Raw genomic sequence first — 22,038 nt, 5'->3', positions numbered from 1 at the left:
AGAGAGAAAGAAAGAAAGAAAGAACGAGAAGGAAGGGAGAAGAGGAGGGCGCAGGAAAAAGAAGAAGAAGAAGAAACAGCAGCAGCAGCAGAAGAAGAGAGCGTGGGAGAAGGAGGCAGGAGAGCAAGAGTCTCGGGATTGGAGGGGCAAGAAAGAGAAAGAGTCTGCGGAGCAGCGCCGCTGAGGGAGAAAGTGAATGAGCGCCCCAGAAGGACAAAGAGGAGTGGTTGGGGTGGGGGCGGCGGCGGGGAGGGGCCGCGCGCCTCCCTCCTCCCGCGCGGGTCCTGCGCGCGGTGATGCTGATGCTGATGCTGGGCGGGCAGGCACCTGCTGCTCTGTCATGATTCAGCTTTCGGCCGCCGCGCCACGACCACAGGATGCTGTTGCTACTGGCGCTGCTGCCTCTCCTGCCGCCGCCGCTGCTGCCGCCGCCGCCGCCGCCGCTGCTCCTGTTCTTGCTTTTACTTCTCCTGCATGACAGTTGTTTCCTCCATCTGGGCCGACAGCAGCTCCCGATGCTGGAGGTGAGGAACATGCCTTTCAGTTTGGGCTACTGGTTTACTTAATCCACCTCTGCGCTCTGCTCCCGTCTCGTCTCGTCTCTTTCTCTCTCTGTCTGTCTCTTTTTTTTTTTTGTTTGTTTGTTTTGGTTTTTGGCCACCCATCCCCTGGACCTTCCGGGATGGTCTGGAGAAGAAGCCTTTAAAAGAACTGCCAAAGTGGTCCAGGCGCAGCAGGAAAAGAATTACCAGGTGACTTTGATTTGCTAGTTGCTAGAAGCTTTTCCCACCCACCCCCACCCACGGCCTTTTCTCCCGAACTCCTCTTGCTCTGGATAATGGCCTTGGACTTGGAGGACTTATCGATTTCCCCCTGTAAGATGCTGTCTCATTGGCTTGGGGGGGGCTTTGCATGGTAATGGACCGCGAGAGAGCCCAGGCCTTCTGGAGGTGAGCCGATGGAGATTTATTCCCCAGACATGTCCGAGGTCACTGCCGAGAGGTCCTCCAGCCCCTCCACCCAGCTGAGTACAGACCCATCTCTCGATGGGCTTCCGGCAGCAGAAGACATGCCCGGGACCCAGACTGACGACGGGAGAAGCCCGGGGCTCCTGGGCCTGGCGGCTCCCTGCTGTGTGTGCCTGGAAGCCGAGCGCCTGAGGGGTTGCCTCAACTCAGAGAAAATCTGCATTGTCCCCATTCTGGCCTGCCTGGTGAGCCTCTGCCTCTGCATTGCTGGCCTCAAGTGGGTCTTTGTGGACAAGATATTCGAATATGACTCTCCAACTCACCTGGACCCCGGGGGGTTAGGCCAGGACCCTATTATTCCGCCCGACCCGACGGCAGCCTCAGCTGTGTGGGTACCATCTGAGGCACACACTTCACCTGTCTCTAGGGCGCAGTCTGAAACGGAGGTTCAAGTTACAGTGCAAGTTGACAATGCTGTCGTGGCCTCCGGGCCGCCCGCAGGGCCCACCCTGAAGAATCGAGCTTTTGCGTTTTCTTTCCTGCCTTCCACTGCACCAGCCTTCCTTTCACCCACACGGAACCCTGAGATGAAAACACCCAAGTCAGCAACTCAGTCACACACCACAGAAACCAATCTCCAAACTGCTCCTAAACTTTGTAAGTAGAGAGTGAGCCGATGCTGAGTGAGGAGAAGAAGGGGTGGGGGGTTGCTCCAGGTCTGACGAGGCAGCGGCCGCCCTCTCGGCTGGCAGTTTCAGTGCATGGGTCTGTGTCAGCACCTTCAGCGAGACTGGGGTGCTCAGGGTGGCAGAGAATAGGAGGATCCTGCAAACTTCTGGCAGAAACCAGTACCCTAAAACAGCAGTTTCCTCCAGCTGGTGAATCCTGAGTGGGGATACCCAAAACGTCAGCCTCTGCTAGTCCTGCTGAAATCGAAGTGAATTCAGCTTATTTCAGACACTTTAAAAAAGTAAGACATTAACCCGTTATGTGTCAATGTGACCTCCTTAGAGCAAGGAGGGTTTGTGTCCTCTCTTTACCCGCCCTCCCCCATCCCCCCTGTAAATGGTCTCTTGTTTCCTTGACTTCCCTTCTGACCCTCTCCCTCTCTACAGCCCTAGGCTCCTTGTTGTCTTGTCCCATCTCTTCCAGATTCCCAAGCCCCCCCTTCATGCCCCCCACATTTGTACTTCGTTGGTTCTTTTGATCTTCATCAAGTCTTTGCACATCACCTGTGCTCATTTTCCATCAGTGCTACACTCTCGCCGTCTTGTCTAATTGTGCTTCTGGGTCCTGAGCATTTAGGAAGGACAGTTTTTATGTTGCTCAGGACACAGTGGAATTCTGCATGAAAGGATTTCTCCCGCTTAATCTTGTCTGCTATAGTCAAGTGCTTCAAGAGCTTCTTGGGCACTCATTAAAGAGTACAAGTCCAGCAGTAAGGTACATTGTTTTTTCAGGCACATGTCATTTTTGCCCATCAGACTGCAGCACTGAGCACCCGAGTTGAATAACGTGTGAGTGAGGAGAGCTCGTGCTCTTGAAACAAGACAGATTGGCAGGGTACTGTGTGTCCTGGGTCATCATAATAGACAGTGGACAAGGATGAAACCATGACTGGTCAGATTGCTCTCAAAAGATTTTTGTAACTTCAAGAAAATATTACTTATTTAGATCTGTTCTCCTCTCACTTTTTACCAGGTATGAGTATGGCATTAGTGGAAAACGAAAAGATTTTGGTCTTCAATAACACGAGTAAAATTTATTAAAGGAGATCTGGGGGTTAAGAATTCTGTGTGATGAAATACCCCTTCTAGTTTTCCCTTTAGGTAGTGAAGAATAAAGACGATCTTTTCCAGATATTATGGCCAGGATGAGATAAAGCTGTGTGTTGTAGAGAAACTTGATTTGTGCTTGTGATTAGAGATTATTTTATACACCCCTGATTTAGCAGCAAAGATTTTTTTTTAAAGAGGCTTGTTTTTCAGGTGTAATTAGGAAGAACCTTCTTTCTGCAGACACTGCTTCGTAGCTCTGTTAAATCCCTGAAGCATCATTAAAGGTCTGACAGACATCACTGCATTTGCTGCCTCTTCCCACCTGGCAAAGTGACCGGGAAATAATACCCAGATGAAATGACAGGCTATAAAAAGCAAGTGTGGATCCTGCAAAGAGAAGCAGAATTTACCGGGAAGGCAAGGTTACTTATTGGTCTTTCTCACTTTAAATTTGTCTTGACTTAAAAATGTGCCCAAGCAGGTTTAATTGTGCAGAAACAAAAGGGGGACCTTTTGCAAAACTCTTCAATTAGATTTTTCAGATTTTCATCTAAAAAAAAAAACAGACAAAGAAACAGGAAAACCTTTTCGTGTCTTAGGACCACGTCAGAAAGTATCTTGTGACATTTTGAGAGTTTATTTTGGTAGTAAAAATTTCTACTAAGTGTTTTAATAGATTATACATTCCATATAGTTTTTTTTTTCCTCCATTCTTTTTTTACCAAGCCAGGCATTGATTTTTGTGGCATTTGCATTGAGTGGAAAAGATTTACTGCTGCCTAAAAGCATCACTAGTGGCCAGTGCTGGCCAGACACACAGCTGCAGCTTCTCAAGTACGTTGGAGATAAGCCTGGAAAAGCAGTCTGGGAAGTAGTTTTCCCCAGAAAAGTTAGGGATAGACAGTTGGTTAACACTTTGCAGTTGATAGTATTTTCTGTGTGGGAAACTGTTAATTTTGGAAATGAATTGGTCCAATGTGCCTTGTTTTCAGACACTTATAATTGGCTGTTTGGATTGTTTAAAAAAGCTTGTCACCATTGAATAAAGGAAAGCAGGAAATAAGTGAAACCTCGAAGTAGATTGTAATTCCATAGTTTCTTTATACGTCCCCCTTCAGCCAGCAAAGTATTGACTAATCAGAGAGAATCAGAGCTCCTTTCATTATGTGTATTTTTGGTTTTGGACATGAAGTCGGCTGTCAAGACTTGCATTATAGAATGACATTATCATATCTGAAGCAGACTCTTCAGTGGTCGCGGGACTCCATCCTCTTTTTCAGTCTGTCTCAGCAGACTCAGCACATTATGCACAGTGCTGGACCCTTCAAGGTCAGAGTCTGTGGAGGGCTAATTGATTCTTCTTTATTCTGGAGCCTGGAGAGAGCAGGAGAGAGATGGTCCTAGTCACTGTGTCTGCGTTGATTCCCCAAACCCATCTGCTTACTAAATATTAGGCTTTTATTCAGTAAATACTAGAATTACTCCCTTGCTGACTCTTTATACATCATTCTTTGTCTTTATTAGAACAGGAGGCAAATGTAATGTTTTAAATTGCAGCAAAGTTTACTATGTCAGATTTTCCAGAATGGGTATTTATTTCATAAGATAATTGATTTTATGTGTACTCTATCAATCTAGGCATGCATATAGATCATAAAAAATCTAATACAAGATTTAAATTAAATATACATATGCATATAGCTATGTGGATTTCTGTATGTGGTTAGCAGTGGTTTCCTGTTACCAGTCATCATATTCCTATAATAATTATTGTCTTTTAGTTATTTTGTGAGGTTTCTTTTTCTTTTCTTTATTGTGGGAAGAGAACAAACCCAGGCCTCGCATATGGGAAATGTGCTCTATCACTGAATTGCACGTGTCCCCAGAATAGTTAAGCTTTTATTTTTCATTAAGTCAGTCACATACTATTTGACCCAATAGTTAAGCATGGCTTTTTTTTTTCCATTTTCATCAGGTAACATACTCTTTGAACCGTTCTTTCTTTGCCTTTTTTGGGTAACGTTTCTTTTATTTATATGGAAGCACTTACTCAGGTTGATTGCAAATTTACATTGCTGTAAAGAAGAACTGATTAATTAAACTGCAGCCAGGTCACCATCATGCTCTCTGGAAAGACAGTGTAGTTTTGAATGGGAGAGCCTGCTTGACAACATATGGGTGGGAACATAACTGTATTAGTATTTTCATCATAGACCAAATTTGTTTTGCTTTGTATTAGATCCTTGTTTGGGGTGGGCTGCAATGCAAACCATTGTTACCACAGTGACAACGTGAGTCATGACCATTTGCTAAAGCTCAACCTGATCAATTAAACGCACCACAGTATGTATTCCCTTCTGTCTAAAAATCACAGTCATGGCACACCAAGTAAGTTCCTCTAGTTGCTAACGATTCTGCTTGGAGTGATTACAGAATGGTGATTTCAGTTACCCTTTTGACATTTTGCCTACAACATTTCAAGCTACAAGGAAGAGATTCTCATTGTGGTGGGGAATGTGAGCTCTGAAAGACTTCATGAAATTCTTGAATTAAAATTTACAAAATACTGAAAGGTTTGGTAAAAACCCCAAAGAGTGGAAAACAGAATAGTGTCCCATTTCCCAAAATTAACCCGTCCATGCAGTGCAGTCTCTGCTGTCATCTTTTCTCTGCCTTAGAGATGCAGAACAGACTGTTTCCGGTGGTTTAAGTGACATTACTGACAAGGAAGAACTTTCAGTGGAACTCAGTCAAGTGTGCACCATGCAGACTCGGAAGAGTAAACGTTGCTCCTGCTTTCTTGTTTCCTCTAGACAGTGTTCATCTGGCTTTTGAAACAGCTTGTGTTTTCCAGGGTGAGTTCTTTTCCAACGTGTAGCAGATGGCTCCGTGGCTCACCTCTTTCAGGCACGTGATACATGGACTGTTTCTTCTTACTCCTTCATGACATACTCAGATCAAGTTCTCTTCCTTCCTCCACCAATTCCCATCCTTCAAATTGTTCTTGAGTCTTCCTTGCTTTTCTAATTATGCCTCCATTTTTTACTTTATGTGTCAGTATTTCATTGCAGTCTAAGAAATTAAAGTATCCTCATCCTTTCTTTCAAATACAGATTTTACTGTATTTGAATACTGAATAGCATTTATGTGTATTACAAAAGCTTCAAAAAAATCTAGACTGTGGACAATATACTGAATTATTACTGACAGATTCACTTCAAACTTCTGTCATATTTTTATCACCCCCTCCCACCTGTCCCATTGTATACCTTTTGTAAATTTCTCTGTTGACACTTTTTATGTGCTTGTAAAAATTAGCATTTCTGCATTCCTGGAAAAATTGTATCTTTCAGGGTGTCTGTCTTAATTTTTTTCCTTCCCATTTACTTTTTAGTAATACATGAGAGGATCTTTTTAAACCATGAAGAAAGAGATCGTTTGTAGGTTGAAAATCTGACACATAAAGAGATTACAACTTGTCGTGGGCCTGGAGAAATATTCCCAGGGGGTAGGAATTTGTCCTCCATGCAGCTGACCCCAGTTCGATACCCAGTAGTGCCTATGGTCCCCAAGAAGCATCAGAAGTGATCCCTAAAGGCAGAGCCAGGAATAATTCATGAGCACAACTGGGTGTGACTCTCTCTGTCTCTCTGTCTCTCTGTCTCTCTCTGTCTCTCTCTGTCTCTGTCTCTCTGTGTTTGTGTGTATTGTATGTACATATAATATGCACATACATATTCACAAGGATTTTTTGTTTTACTCTCAGAAATGTTATAATCTGCTGCTACAGTGTAGTTTTCAAGTTGAATAAACAGTTGAATTCATGTCATTCACATGAAAACTGTGGAAGTATGTAATAGTTCTGGGTCATGTGAAACAGTTATTGCTTATTGCAATCTTTACTGCAGTGAATATAGTCCTGTGTGATAAGCATTAGGTCTGGTGTGTGTATGTGTTTGTGTGTGTGTATGTGTGTGTGTATGTGTAACTGATCATCTGTAATTATAGAACTTCATATATTGGACATTTGTCAAGATTATCTGAGTGACTTGTAGCATGAGAAATTTCAGATTTTGAAGAGGAAAGTGACTTGTCCAGGACAAATGCCGCTAATTAATGGCCACACTGAAGCTAAAGCTGAAGTGATACTTTCTTTTCTTTTCTTCTACCCTTATTTTCTTCTCCAAATGGGTTTCAGCATTTATATGAAAATAGTGTATGTTATTTCCATTTAAATTACTTTTGTATTCTGCTCAATATTTAAACCTTAATTAGTAAAAAATGTTATTCCTCTGTCACAGATACCATATTTAGAAGATAGAATATCTCCTCTGTAATTTTGAGCTGTGTAATAGAGATTGGCTTTCCACAGGGTTGGACACGCCCCCTCCCAAAAGCATAGTATACATGTATTCACACACACACACGCACACATGTATATAAACATTAGCAGAGTTTAACAATCAAGTGCTATCAACTGCAATGTGCTATTCATTTGGAAAGGATTTTGTTTCTTTTTTTTATAAATATTTTCAAGCAATGGGCCTTTTGAGAGAAACTTATGCAGTGTCTCATGGATCTGTTAGAGCTTTTAAATGAGATACCAGAAAACACCAATCCCGGATTACAATATAGTAAGGATGAAACCAGCATTCGTTTTCTCCATCATTTTACTTTGATCATCCTTCCTTACTTTATTCTTGTCCTCCTTTAATCCTTTTAGAGTGGTTTTCTAGCAAACTTGGGGAATTGAGGGAGTTTTAGAATTTATGATATGAGCTGAAGAGGTATCATAGTGAAGTGTGCATTTGACTGAAAGTTGACATCACTATTTTTCAATACTGCTTACTTCTGTAACCTTGAACCAATTACTTCACTTTTTAAAAATTAGTTATTAGGGGCTGGAGAGTTAGTACAGTGAGTCAGATGCTTCTTTGCATGTGGTCAGCTCAGGTACAATCCTTGCCACCCACATAATCCCCTGAGCCCTGCTAGGAATGATCCCTGAGCTCAGAGCCAGGAATAAGCTCTGAGCACCAACAGGTATGGCCCAATAACCAAAAAATAAGTAAAAGGAAAGAAAACAAAAGATACTAATTTTTATGTCTAAGAATATATGCCTGTTAATACCTAAAACTCATAAAATTGTACTTAGCTACTCTGCATGAAAAAATTATCTGCAAGTATGACAGGCCCTTAGGAAATATATATATGTATATATGTATATATACAAACACACGCAAATTCACAAATATCAAAGAGTATAGGAATAAATTGTGATTATTTACTTGCATAGAACTTAAAATGGTATAGAACTCTAATAATTTGAGCCCTGAGTCACTAATGAAACATTTCCCCAGTAAATACTGGCTAGAATATTTAAATTATTATTCACTAGTTAGTATAAAAAATTCTGTGTGAGGGACTTTCCTATCAACAGACTGATAAGAAGTTATTTGTGAGAGACAGATAGTAACTAAACGATGTTTGGTAAGAAAGGGCCTTCTTTGAGAAGTTAGGGGGAATGAAAGGAATCCATATAGCTTAGATGCAGTGTTGGGAAGAATTGGGCTGAGATGACATGGATCCTTCTTCATCTGAATGTAAATTATATTCCCCTAAATTTTCATTGTTCCAAAATGGTATTTCCAGACCCCAGATGATATAGATTATATTGATTTAGCATTCCACAAAACCCTTGAAAATGAAAGATAATATAGAATATTTTTTAACCATTTTTATAGCTATACTGGGATTTACAATACTGCTAATTACACTTTTCTGTCATACACCATTCCAGTACTGCACCCCTCAATAGAGAGCCTGCTTCCTTCCATCAGCATCCCAAGGACAGTTCCCAACCCCCCACTCCCATGTTAGCTTAGTTCTGTAGACAAAATCTTCAGTTCCAATGACTTTGAACTTTTTGTTGTTATCTTGCCATATTTCTTTTTTATTCCACATATGGAAGAGATCTCTTTTTGTGCATGTGTAAATGTTGTTACAACTACTCGTATACAGCTGAATAATGCAAATCTCCTAAAACTCCACAAACACGTAAATCAGTGATAGATTAATGAAGAGTTTTTCAAAAACTTTTTGTAGAGCTATATAAATTTAAAGAAATAATAGTATGGATAACTCTGCACTTAATTTTGCACTAACCAATCATAGTTCTTTTATGCTGATATATATCATACTCATGATATCATAAATAAAGGGGAAATAATTTGATGATCATAGAGAATTCTGTTAAATTCAAAATGTAAGTCTTATAATTATATTATTATTTATAAACCTACAAAAGTTTTGTGCCATTCAGGACATGTGCACTTAAATGATTATATGCACATATAACCTAGTGGCTTTTCTTGCATACAGATGTAGTTTGTCATTTACAGAAATGCAATCACTAGAAATATGTGAAAACTTTTATGCTTTGGTTTTCTTGATTTTTACTAATTCAAGCACAGACATTTACTGCAGAAATTGGAATCAAATCAATATTTAGACAATGAGGCAGCCCTCTTTATGGGAAAATATTTAATAACAATCTAAGACAAATTTTGTGTGTGTAAAGGGATTTCCGACTCTACAATAGGAAAAAGCTGAGAGACTTTCTGTACTAATAAAGTTTGGTAGACTAATGAAAAACTTTCCTACCTTAAATACTTTTTGTTACTTGCCAAAACTATAGTGTAATTTAAGACTTGGTTTACAATAATTTCAGTGATTTTTGAGCTACTGTTATCGCAGATGAAAGGAAAATTGGCAAATTCTACCTTAATCATAAATTAGTCTAGAATTTAATACTCATCTCATACTCTAATAAAATATTTTATAATATTTATTTTATCTTAAAAGCTCATAATTTAAAATTGAACAAATATATGTATTTACATACCTCTTAAAATATGACAAAAGCAATACTGAGACAGTAATACTAGGTCATGACAGTTGTCATCAAAAATAAGGGTAAATAGGCAAATTACCCTAGAACTCAAGTCTTGGCACCCGTACTGGTGTCAAATAACGATGTGGCTTTATTTCTCTAGATATTCGCCCTTCTCCTTTCCTTTGTTTCCTTCTGATTTGCTAACCCAGTTTCTTTTCTCTGTCTCATGGTCCACCATGTTTGCAGTGATCTCACTTGTGTGTGTCTTTTCAGTTCTGCCACGCTGCTGTAAAGCCAGTGCATCAGAGATTAGGGAGCAGATGGTTCAGCCGTGTGGTTTCTTCCTAGATGGGTTGGGGGAGAGTGTGAGCGAGACCTTAACCACAGACGTGAATACTATTAGCCTGATGACTTTCAACGTTGCCTCTTCCTTTGCTAAGTAACAGGAAGTATTTGTTTTATGAAATATGTTGGTGTCACAGTAATAAAAGCTCCATAAATAAATGGAATGTTCTAAGGACAGTAGAATTGAACTCTTGTTAGCATTTGTTTGTAATCCCTTGGTGGAACTTCCTGGGTCATAATTGCTTGCTCTTCTGGGAGCAAAAGGAATCAGTAACCATTGATTGTTACATGATGCTAAATATTGCCTACACAGCAAATCTGGAGAATGATTAGCAGCAGCCTTCGCCATTACCACTGGGATCTCTCGTCACCATCATCCTTAAAGTAACGGGGCTTTGACTTTCTCCATCAAACAGCTCTTAAGATTTTTTCAGAAAAGAGCAAAAACGATGTTATGAGATCTTGTGAGGTCTTCTGTTTATGTAGAAAACAAAAACAGTAGCTAAAATAATTTCTTTCGTCTTTTGATCTTGTCAGTTCAATGATAACAGGGAAATCTCTAGAAATTAACTCTTGCTCAGGAAGGTCAGTTTCATATAACCTGTGTTCCTATCATTTTAATTGAACTGCATTTGGGAACCTGGAATTTACAGGATTATTGTCCTGTGTGTCTGCTATTTATTAAGTATACTATGCATTAAAGAATTAGGAGTGAGGCTTGAGAGAGGGTACAGCAGGTAAGGTGCTTGCCCTACATGTGCCAACCCCAGTTCTAGCCTCTCACTGCATGTGGCTCCTGAGCACTGTCATGGTGCTCCCTGAGCACAGTGTTAGGAGTAAGACATGAGAACAGATTATATAAATGTATATTCATATATTCAACTGTTAATATTTAGCTATTGTTACATATATAATGTGCTGTAGCAATAGCACAGTGGGTAGGGCATTTGCTTTGCACATGGCTGACCCGGGTTCGATTCCACAGCCCCTCTCGGAGAGCCCGGCAAGCTACTGAGAGTATCCCGCCCACACAGCAAAGCCTGGCAAACTCCCTGTGGCGTAGCTATATGCCAAAAACAGTAACAACAGGTCTCACAATGGAGACGTGACTGGTGCCCTCTCGAGCAAATCGATGAACAATGGGAAGACAGTGCAGGGCAGTGCTATTACATATATAATATATGTATATAATGGATATGTTCTACACATATTATGTATATTTATATTATATGCATATATATGATACACATATATACTATATATACAAGTATGTATATATTAATGTGTATATTATATGTTCTGATAAGAACTTTTATCAGAACTTTTTTTTTATGACATCTTATTGTCTCATTCCTACTTTGGATAAACTTGCAGGCTATCGAATGTAGCCTGCCTACAGGGCAGAGTCTGGCAAACTCCCCGTGGCGTACCAAATATGCCAAATACCAGTAACAATCGCACAGCGGGTAGGGCGTTCACCTTACAAGCGGCCAACATGGCCGACCCGAGTTCGATTCCTCCGCCCCTCTCGGAGAGCCCGGCAAGCTACCGAGAGTATTCGATATGCCAGACACAGTAACAACAAAGTCTCCAATGGAGACGTTACTGGGCCCGCTTGAGCAAATCGACGATCAACGGGAGGGGCCTTTTACTTTTACCAGTAACAATGATGGGTCTCATTCTCCTAAATAGCCTTGAATATAATCTCAGGGCTAGGATGAAAGAGACGTTACTGGGGCCTGCTCGAGGCAATCGACGAATAACAGGATGATGAAATGAAAAAAATGAAATGAAAAAAATTATATGTAGGGCAGTCTTTAACTTTTAAAATTTCATAGAGGGATTAGTTCTAAATTGTTGAATTTTTTAGATATTGATCTGTCAGATTAAAACTGTGATTATATCTTTTGGAAGTAGAAAAAGTTTAATAATCTATAATACCTGATAAATGGAATTTATTGAGTATGGGATCTTTATAAGGTCGATTACTGAAATTTCTTGAGGACACAGTGGGCTCATTGTCTTAAATATTGTGATCTTATTAGGACATAGTGAACTATAATAGGAATTATAATCTCAGGCTGATACATAAATAGTAGTTGAATTATTGTATAACCAAAATTAGAATTTCAGAGCTTCAGGACATTAGGGAGACAATTTAAGCAAATATTTTCTTTTAATGCCAAAAAACAAAGCCCACCAGGCTCAAAAATGTTGAAGTCCTTGCCGGAAAACGAGAAAATGCAGAGATTTTAAAGCACAGTTTATGCTTTTATCTACCAAGTCACTTTACAGTCAGTTTATGTCGATAATTTTAAAAACTTCTTTTATAGTTTTGTTCTCTTAATGGGATTTGCAAATCAAGTTTTATACAGGTTAAACAAGCATTTAAATAAAAGGCAAAATTCTCTCAATTTTCTCTTGAGAAAATTCATAAGTTTTGATGATCCAAAACTGTGATCTGAGTGTCGGAGGTGTCTGGTGAAGAAGATATGCTTCTTAAGTCCTGTTGCTTAGATTTAAAATAACTGGACTTAGTTCATAGTTAATATTTTTGGTTTACTTTGGTTTTGGGGGCCACACCTGGTGATGCTCACGGGTAATTACTGGCTTAGCACTTAGAAATTTACTGGCAGAGGTTTTGGGGGGACTATATGGAGTGTCAGGAATCAAACCTGGAAAGGTTCTGTGCAACACAAGCGACCTACCCACTGTGTCATTACTCCACCCAGGTCCTAGATGTCTCATCTGCTTACCTGGTCATTCTTTCATAATATGTAGAATGGGGATAATAAATACCTAGAGGCTGATAATAGTACAGAAAAGAAATTTATTTTTTAGAACATACCAACTCTAAAAATTAGCAGTGCCCTTCATCTCTTACAAAATTATTTTGAGTAATCTTTGATTCATGCAACAGACATTAATTTTATTTCTTAAGTTCACCATAGCTGACACATAACAAATGAGTGTTTTCGATCTTCACATCACTGGATAGCACCAACCCAACGTTCTGCCTAGACTAACTTCCACTGCCTGGACTATGTTCTAATCAGTGCAGTTCTTCCAAAAATATTACTTTTACCCCTCTCCATTCTTTTGCTATTCTTTTACTATTACCATAAATGTTTTCTTCATAGTGTCTCTACCTTGCTACACATTTGTGCTGAGAAATTCTTATTTATTCTCCTCAGATTCTGTGGCACTTGCTATATTACTTGTAATTAGTGAAAAGTTTGTGAGTTAGAGTTACAGCTCATTTCTTTTTTGTGCCAAGTACAGTGTCTAGCAAAATACAAAATCAGTATCCAATGTGTAAATTTTTTTGAGTAAAGTTTCAGGGACACGGGATTAATATATTTAGAGTAACTTTGGAAGGAAGAAATTGATCTGAAACCATATCTTAGATTTCTAAAATTTAATTTGGAATTTAATATAGAATTTTGTCATTACAGCTTTTATTGGGACTTGATTCTAGGCTTTTTAATGATTTGCAAAGACTGTATATATTGTGTTCTACAAAATTCGCGTTGTGAAGTAGGAGACTTTACATTAAGGAATTTTATTTAATGATAATGTAATGCTTAATACCACAGATTTTGGGACCAGATTGGGCAGGTTCGTATCTAAGCTCTGTCTATCTAAGTGACATTACTAGTGATATAAAATATTGGTGCTATTATTTGTTTGGCTGTCAAGTGATAACAATGATCGTACTATTCTCATGGGGTTGTTAAGAGGATCGAATGAATTAACACATTTGGGCTAGTCCCTAACACATTCACACTATGTAAGTAGGCACTACCATTACTACACATTTGAAAACTGAATCATGATTCCTTAAACTCCAGATTTGTTATTTGCTCTTGCCATAGCTATGACCAGAATGCCAAGGATCATATTGATATATATGCTATTTTGGTTTGATTTATTCACGTAACTTTTCCTCCATAATTACCTATGTCACTGTCATATCCCCATTGTTCTCAAGCATTAGGAGAACTTGGAAGTGAAATCATAAGTCTCCCTGTCAGCCAAGAAATGGAACTACCTCGTTTAAAGAGAGAACACCAGCTTCAATCACAAAATTTTATTTCTTGACCCTGCTGTGTGCAATCATATGTGTGCACCGTCAAGTTTATTGACTGATATATAATCTGTTTTTTTTTTTATGCGAGTCCACAAAGATAAAGAACTTCAGGTAATGTTGAAGCACAATCACAGACTCACACGTGCTTTCATTTTAGCAGAAATCTCCTCGTTATCCATCGCAATCACTAACATAATGTGATCATTGTTGTTGCCCGTGATGGGATTGTATCTGAACTTTATTAACAGGCTCATAACAGAATCATTGACATTTTATATATGTAAGAGTTCAGGTACAAATATTTAACTCCACTTCCAAGGATACAATATATAAATCTGTGTGAAATATTTTATATTTTCATAGTTAATAAGTGAGAGAGGCTGCTCTAAAATGGGGGTGCTGCCTCACTGTGCTTCTTTTCAACGTCTCATGCTACTTCCTTTTGCCAGTCACACCCAGTGATGCTCAGGACTTATTCCTGACTCTGAACTCCAGGATAACATTGCTGGTTTCAGGGAACCATACGTGGTGCCAGGGATCAAACCTGAGTCAACAACATACCAGGAAAGCTCCCTGCCACTGGATTACTGCTCTGGCTCTCATGCTTCATGCTACTTTTCTTAGATTAGATTGTTTTTAAAGATCTGGAGAAGTTTATTTTCTTCCATACTTCCATATTTCAAAGGAATCAATAGGCGAATATTTTCTTGTTTAGGACCCTGGTGAATTGTATGGAAAAAATAGTCTCTGTGAGGTTGTCGGAGTCATGAGTGAGAAGCAAGACAGTTTTTTTAGAATGACGAGCACGTGGAGAGGGTAACAAGTAGTTATGCAAAAACTGAAAGAAATTAGAGAGTTCATCATGTGGAAATGGGGAGGGAAAATCATCCAGGCCTATGAAATGGGCTGGGGCAGGAAGAAGAACCACAGACCAGATGTGGCTTCGGTACAGTGTCTGAGGAGAAGATGGTTAAGAGATGACCTCAGAAGAGGGCTGGGGGCCTGACTAGGTAATACCTGGCTTGCAGGTAAGACCTGTAAGAATGGTGACGCTCTGACTCTGATTCTCACACCAAGGTGGGTAGGGAGTCACCATGGACATTTTGGAAGTGATGTGACTCAGTAGGCCCTGGTTTTAAAGGAATCACTGATGGCTCTGGGGAGAATAGATTATGGAGAAGGTTAATGATAGAGATCAAGCAGAAGATTTTTCAAGCATGGCTGGAAGAATGAGGCATTTTAAGCACAAAATTAGAAAACTAGTTTGATTGGTATGAAGGAATTTGTTAATAGCTCAAGTATATTAAGCAGGCGTTGTGTGCTTTCTGATTTACATCCAGTCTTTACATAAAAACGGTGAGCTATTACTGTCTTTTAGTAGAAACTGGTGGTGCAGAAAACAATCATGCTCTAGACATTAAAATAATAAGCATGGTAATGATTGATAATCTAAGTGGCGCAGGAGAACAGAGGAACAAAAACATAGGTATGGAGAGAATATGTAGAAAGATTTCCATAGGACTAATTGAATGCAAAGAAGGAAGGAAAGGATTCTGCACACATTATGATTTGGTGGCTTTAAATGAGTAAATCTCTGAATGATAACTTTATGCATTTTTTAGCATGCATTTATTTCTACCAACTCTCTATTAATGTACCAACTCAGTATGTGTATGATAGGAAGTAACTTGCGCCCTGATTTCCAGAAAACATTCACGCCTTCCTGATGAGACCACTAACAAAAATTAAAATTGATAAAATATAGAACTTAAAGGCATTTTATTCTGTTCTTGATTTTATTCACTATTGCAAATAGGTCAAAATCACTTAGTATGTGTGCTTTTTAAAAATAGTTGCCGGTAATTATATACTGTGATTTATTTTCATATAAAAATTACATACTGAATTTGCAATTAGCTCATACTTTTTGCATAATGTGTCTATAGTCTGTTACTGCACATGATAAATTCTTTCATGTTAGTGATTCTATGTGTACAGTTTGTAATTGTGCAATTATTGCTAAAAAAAGAAAATAGTGCCCAAGAACAGATGACTGGTTAAAGAAACTTTGGTACATTTACACAATGGGGCACTATGTAGCTGTTAGAAAAGATGAAGTTATGAAATTTACATACAAGTGGTACTACATGGAAAGTATCATGTTAAGCGAAATGAGTCAGAAAGAGCGGGAGAGACACAGAAAGATTGCATTCATCTGGGGAACATAAAGCAACAAAAAGTGAGATTAACACCCAGGAATGGCTGAGATTAGTACCAGGAATTTTGCTCCATGAATGGAAGGCCAGCCACACGTTCTAGGTGGAAAGAAGTTCAGATAGAGAAGAGAGCACCAAATGAAGGGTGTTGTGAGGACCCTCCCAGGGTGGGAGAAGCATGCTAAAAGTAGTCTATAGACCAAACATGATTGCCACTCAAAGCCTCTCTTGCAAAACACAGTACCCAAAAGAAGAGAGAGAGAACAAGGGGGAATACCCTGCCACAGAGGCAGGATGGGATGGGGGGGATGGGGGGTGGGGGGGATGCTGGGACCCGTGGTGATGGATGACGGGCACTGGTGGAGGGATGGGCATTTGATCATTGTATAACTGAAACCCAAGCACAAAATTTGTAAGCCTATAACTGTACCTCATGGTGTTTCACTAATAAAAAAAGAAAAAAAAAAAGGCAGATTTTCCAAAATAAAGAAAAAAAAATAAAAAGAAAAAAAAAAGAAAAAAAGAAAATAGGAGCAATAGCACAGAGGGTAGGGCTTTTTCCTTGCTCACGGCCGGCCTGGCCGAGCCTGGTTCAATTCCTCCACCCCTCTCTCAAAGAGCCCGGCAAGCTACTGAGCGTATCTTGTCCGCACAGCAAAGCCTGGCAAGCTACTCGTGACATATTTGATATACCAAACAAAGTAACAACAAGTCTTACAATGAAGACATTACTGGGCCTGCTTGAGCAAATCGATGAACAATGGGAGGACAGTGCAGTGCTATAAAATATTGCTAGTTTTTAATTTTTCTATAAGATTGTCAAATGAAACCATATAATAATTAAATCTTGCAAATTAGTTCATTCAATTTGTTAAAAATATAAATTCAAACCTCAGTATAAGATTTTGGCAGTCTATTAATAACAGCAGTCTCAATTTGTGACTCTTTCATCCTTGTAATTTTTGTGATATATGTATAATGTTGCAGGGTAAGGAATATTTCAAGATTAAAGGGGAAATCAATTGCTTATTCATTTATCAGTTTTGCAGAAGCAGGTGAATGGAAAGAGGCAATATAGTATCTGCTTGACATTGTTCAAAAACAGGCTATTGATACTGGAGGTGTATCACAGAGTGACTGTAGATGTAATTAGTCAATTTTAGCAACGCATCCTTAATTAGTTGGTACAGCACTGTTGCTTGTTAAAATATTAAGCAGACTATCATTTTCATAATCAGTTTTTAAAGTAAAAGGAAAACACTCATAGCAATTAAAGCAATATTCAAAAAAGAAAATATGGTAAAAAAGACATTGAATACACTATTTTTATGTGATTACAATGTAGACTGTGTTCTTTTCAAAGAGGCATTTTCTTTGAACTGAAAATTAACTTGATGCAAAGATTCCTTTTTCTATTCCTTCTTGCATATTGCCTGATTTTGTGTTTCTTGGAAGGGGAACTTGTGAACTGTACTTTTACTTGCAGACATTTAAGAAGAAAGCTGAATTTCCCTATTTTGGTTGAGAAATTAGGAAGTGCCTGGGGATTCCCCCCACCCCTTTTATGCTTATGAAATATGTGTAAAGTCATGTGGAGAGAGACTTCACAGTCACAAGGTCAGAGGAACATGGGGTGGAGGTCAGACAGACGGACTGTTGGTTGGTGTGGCACTTCCTGTCTACCCTCTTGTGACCTGCTTCCAGAAGAAGAAATGGAAATAGCGGTAGCTAAGTGGAAACCATCTCTAGGAACACTACAAGCAGGGATTCCTTTAAGATCCATTGACCTCAAGCTTGCAAGTAGAAACAGCATTTTCATATTTTTAAGGGAAAAAGAGTGTGCTTTCCTACCCCTCTAAAATCAGATTCCTCCTTGAAATGTCGTAATGTCCGAGAAGCACTTGGAAACACCCCAAAGTTCTAGGTGGTTATTTCTGTCAATTTTGTTTTTTGAAACAGCTGTATCATTTATTCCAATAAATGTGTGAAATATAGATTTTCCAAAAAAAAGTTTATGTAAACATAATTTCCATATACATTAAAACTGTTCCTGTCTCTGATCCAGTGGGTTTGGTAAGATGCAAAAGTTGCTAGGAAGATGCTTTTAAGTGGAGCAAGGACAGAGAATTCTCTTGTTTCTTTGCTCCTTATCTCGTTTGATTATTTATGACATCATGTGATCCGGAATCATTCAAACAGACAACTTTGATGGTGGCTGATGCCCCAGATGATTACAAATAGATGATCAGTTCTTGATGCAGATCCTTCCAAGTTTTCCATAAAAGGGCCTTACCACATCTTTTCATAGACGGTGATGATGGTGAAAAGAAAGCTTCAACATACAGTGGAGGCAGATAAAAATTCCAATTCTGCCTTGGGCATAATTGATTTTACCAAACATATTCTCACATTGTTTTTTTATTTCCTGATTTCCAGAGAAAAGCATTAGTTTTCTGTTTAATTTCTGTGCCATGAAACTCTTTTTATCTGAAAGAAATAGAAGTTGTCTTCTTTTTTTTCTACATAGCATCACTGACTCCATAGATTTAAGACTTTTGTTTTAAGATGGAATAAGGAGGAGACTTGATAGTCATGATTACAAATAGTATAGTTATAATATCTGCTGGAATAATAATGTTCTCTTGTTTTCCTTTCACTTAATAGTTCCCTTTCTGTTATATAGAATTCTTTCCTTGATATTCTTTGGAAAAGAATATATCCTTTCAAATGCAAATAAAAAGAACCCCCCACCTCACTCTCCCCAAAAACGAATCTTCTCTTTAATACAAGGAAAGTGCCCAGAGATTACAAGGCAGAGTGTCTTCCTGAGATATACAGAAATACACGTGAGACTTTGGCACCGGATTTTTGGGGGAATTACCTTAAGTCTCAAATCTCCATGCTATCATGCTGTTTATTTTACATTTTCTAGACATTTGTTGTCTGTCCATTTCTTATTTTCAATGGGAATGGGAGTGATAAAAAGCCAATGTTAAACTTACAGGTAAAAAGACACGAATGATTGAAGAATAGGTATAGACCTCATGATCTTTTTTGCCAATTTATTTGGACTCATTCATAATGTATCAAATTCATTGAGGCTTTGTCACCTTTTAATGGTTCCTTCTTGTGAAGATACAATTCAGAACATCCTTATCTTGACCCTTTCCCAGAAGAAACTGACAAGAGTTCTGTAGTTTAGGAAATCTTACTTTCTGGGAATATAAAAAGTTTTCCTGCTGATTCACTAAAAAGAAAATGGCCGAGAGTGCTGAAAGCTACATGTATTTTAAATTGTCTAGGATGCTTACAACTTAGCCACTCTGTCCAGAAGAAAGTAGATGCGATGAGGAAGGTCAGATTGGAGCCTGGCATTTGGAGTTAAGCGGCTTTCCTCTGCTGTGGACTGACATTTCAGTTCACAGAGTGGCTTCTAATGGGTTTCTCTGGGATATTCCAGTTCACCTGGCATTTGGTTAAAAAGCATTTCATTACATACTTTGGAAAGATCATTGAAGTTGATCTTAGTGTTTGAGTTTTCAAATCCATAGTTTTGACTTATGACCTGAGCTCTAAAAGTCAAGGGTCCCCTTTCCAACAGTCACTTTCTGTTACTCTTGTATGATCTAGGAAGGGTTAGGAAAATGAAAATTGAGAGAGAAAATGATATGTAATATATTTCAGTCTTCCTCATCTAGGGATGGAGCAGTAATACATTGGGTAGGGCACTTGCCTTATAGACATCTGACCCAGATTCAATCCCTGGCACTGCATATAGTGCCCTGAGCCCCACCAGGAATGACCCCTGAACACAGAATCAGGAGTAAGCCCTGAACAGTGCCAGGTATGGTCCAAACACACACACACACCACACACACACAGTGTTTTTCATCATATTCTAGAGTTATACACAGGTATTTACCAATATTATATTTAGCCATATTTTAATTTCATATATTTGCTTTGCTTTTTGAAATTTAATAGTTCATTATGAGCTATTTATATAATCAAATTTATGTTTTATTTGTTATTATGGACCAAGTATTTTTGTTTATTTTGATGCATCTTTTTTAATTAAAATATTTTTGAAGTCTCTTATTTTCTGACTTGGTATACTAATCATGACACAGGACTCCAGAATAAACTTGAACTACTTTGACCAGAAAATCAAGTGCAGTTATATTTAGATGAGATTTTGAGGTTGAATTGCATACCAGTGAGATTGCACTTCATTTCAAGAGGGTCTAGGAGAAAATCCATTCATTTTAAAAAAAATTTTTATTGAATCATTGTGAGATAGCCCATTACAAAGCTGTTCATAATTTGATCTAATGCAATGGCAGTTGAAACAATCCTTTTGTTTTAATTCTTTCTCCCCAACTCCCTTTCTTATCTTCATCCAACTTCTCAGATCTGCCCTCCCCTCTATATGCTCCAAAGAGAATGATGGTAAACATTGCTAGTGTTTTTTTTTTAAATAATTTCATTCCTTTCCACTAGGAATCCAAACTCCAACTTTTCATACCCACCAAATTTTAGCTTCTCTAAAAACAGAAAAACATAACTAAGGCTTAAAAGTTGTAAATGTTCTGGGGCCCGAAAGATGCCTAGCAGTAAGATGCTGGCCCTACACATGGTTGACCAAGGTTCAGTCCCCAGCGTACCATATTAGACTCCAGCTCTGCCAAGAATGATTTCTGAGTGCAGAGCCAAGAGTAACCCCTGAGCATTGTTACGTATAGCCCCCACACCAACAAAACCAGCAACAAAAATTTGTCAATGTTCTGCTTGGAGAAAGTGAAGGAGCAATGGTTTTTAGTAAGTTAAAAGTGTTCAGGTGACATCTTAAAAATATGGAAGTGCTTGGACATGTGTTAACCATGGATCACCTAAGGGACTCCAAGAAACTTGTATGCCTTAGAGGCTGGGGGCTGAAGGAGGGCAGTCAAGTCCAAATTCGTATTAGAGCAAAGATCGAAGAGTATCATGGGAGTCTTAGAAACTTTGATTATCTCTCCTTCTTTCATGAGTACTATTCATGGGTTTATCTGTATATTGCTTTACTCATAAATAAATTTACAAGGGAACATCATCTTGATTGGATCAAGTTTTAAGTCTTTTGACGAGTGGATGTTGGAAGGAAGCATGGTGACAAAAGCCAGCTGCTATTTTCTTTTTCTTAACTCTTCCTTTGTTCATCCTCGTATTACTTCAACGAATTGTTTCAGGATTCCTTCTGTTTTTAGCAGGATTAAGATGGGAGGCCTTGTCCAGAAATACAAAGGCTCTGATTTGATTAGGGGCTTCTTTCTACAGGTATCTTGTTTTGATCAGAGAGCCTTTGCAAGAGTGAGAGGGCTGGATTAGGAGTATTCTAGGATAATTTTAGTTCACAGGTAAAGGAAAACTTTGTCTTTATTAGTTCATACTCAAATTAACCTTATGGACTATAGCAGTTTCAAAATGATTTTTATCATAAAATGTTTAAAACTATTCATCAGGTGGACTGGGAGGGCTATGCAAAGGGCTAGACAGCGTGCTTCGCATGCAAGAGCCCTAAGTGCAATTTCTAGCACCATATGGTTCCCTAAACACAGCCAAGAGTAGCCCCGTAAGATGGAACCCCTGATCCCACATATGGATGCCCCTTTTTTTTCTCTTTTCTTGCTTTGAGTAAATGTAAAAAAAAATCTGAAAGTGGCAACTGATAGTATCAACATTTCATGGATTGCTAAGAATGGGTGGT

At 38.8% G+C, this 22,038-nt stretch overlaps 1 protein-coding gene across 3 annotated transcripts in view; it reads left to right on the top strand.

Annotated features, from left to right (window-relative positions):
- The first annotated feature begins 644 nt into the window (after positions 1 to 644).
- The window catches only part of NRG1 (neuregulin 1), a 123,018-nt gene continuing 101,624 nt past the window's right edge, over positions 645 to 22,038 (top strand). For all 3 annotated transcript variants that reach the window (XM_056116634.1, XM_056116633.1, XM_056116635.1), the window contains exon 1: positions 645 to 1,625. In XM_056116634.1, coding sequence (XP_055972609.1) covers positions 959 to 1,625 — 667 coding nt within the window. In that variant the 5' untranslated portion in view covers positions 645 to 958. The remainder of the gene's footprint in view (positions 1,626 to 22,038) is intronic.

This window comes from Sorex fumeus, unplaced genomic scaffold, assembly GCF_029834395.1.
Source record: "Sorex fumeus unplaced genomic scaffold, SorFum_2.1 ptg000033l, whole genome shotgun sequence".
Classification (NCBI taxonomy): domain Eukaryota; kingdom Metazoa; phylum Chordata; class Mammalia; order Eulipotyphla; family Soricidae; genus Sorex; species Sorex fumeus.
Note: the sequence above shows the minus strand (reverse complement) of the source record. Positions and strands in the feature narration are given on the sequence as shown.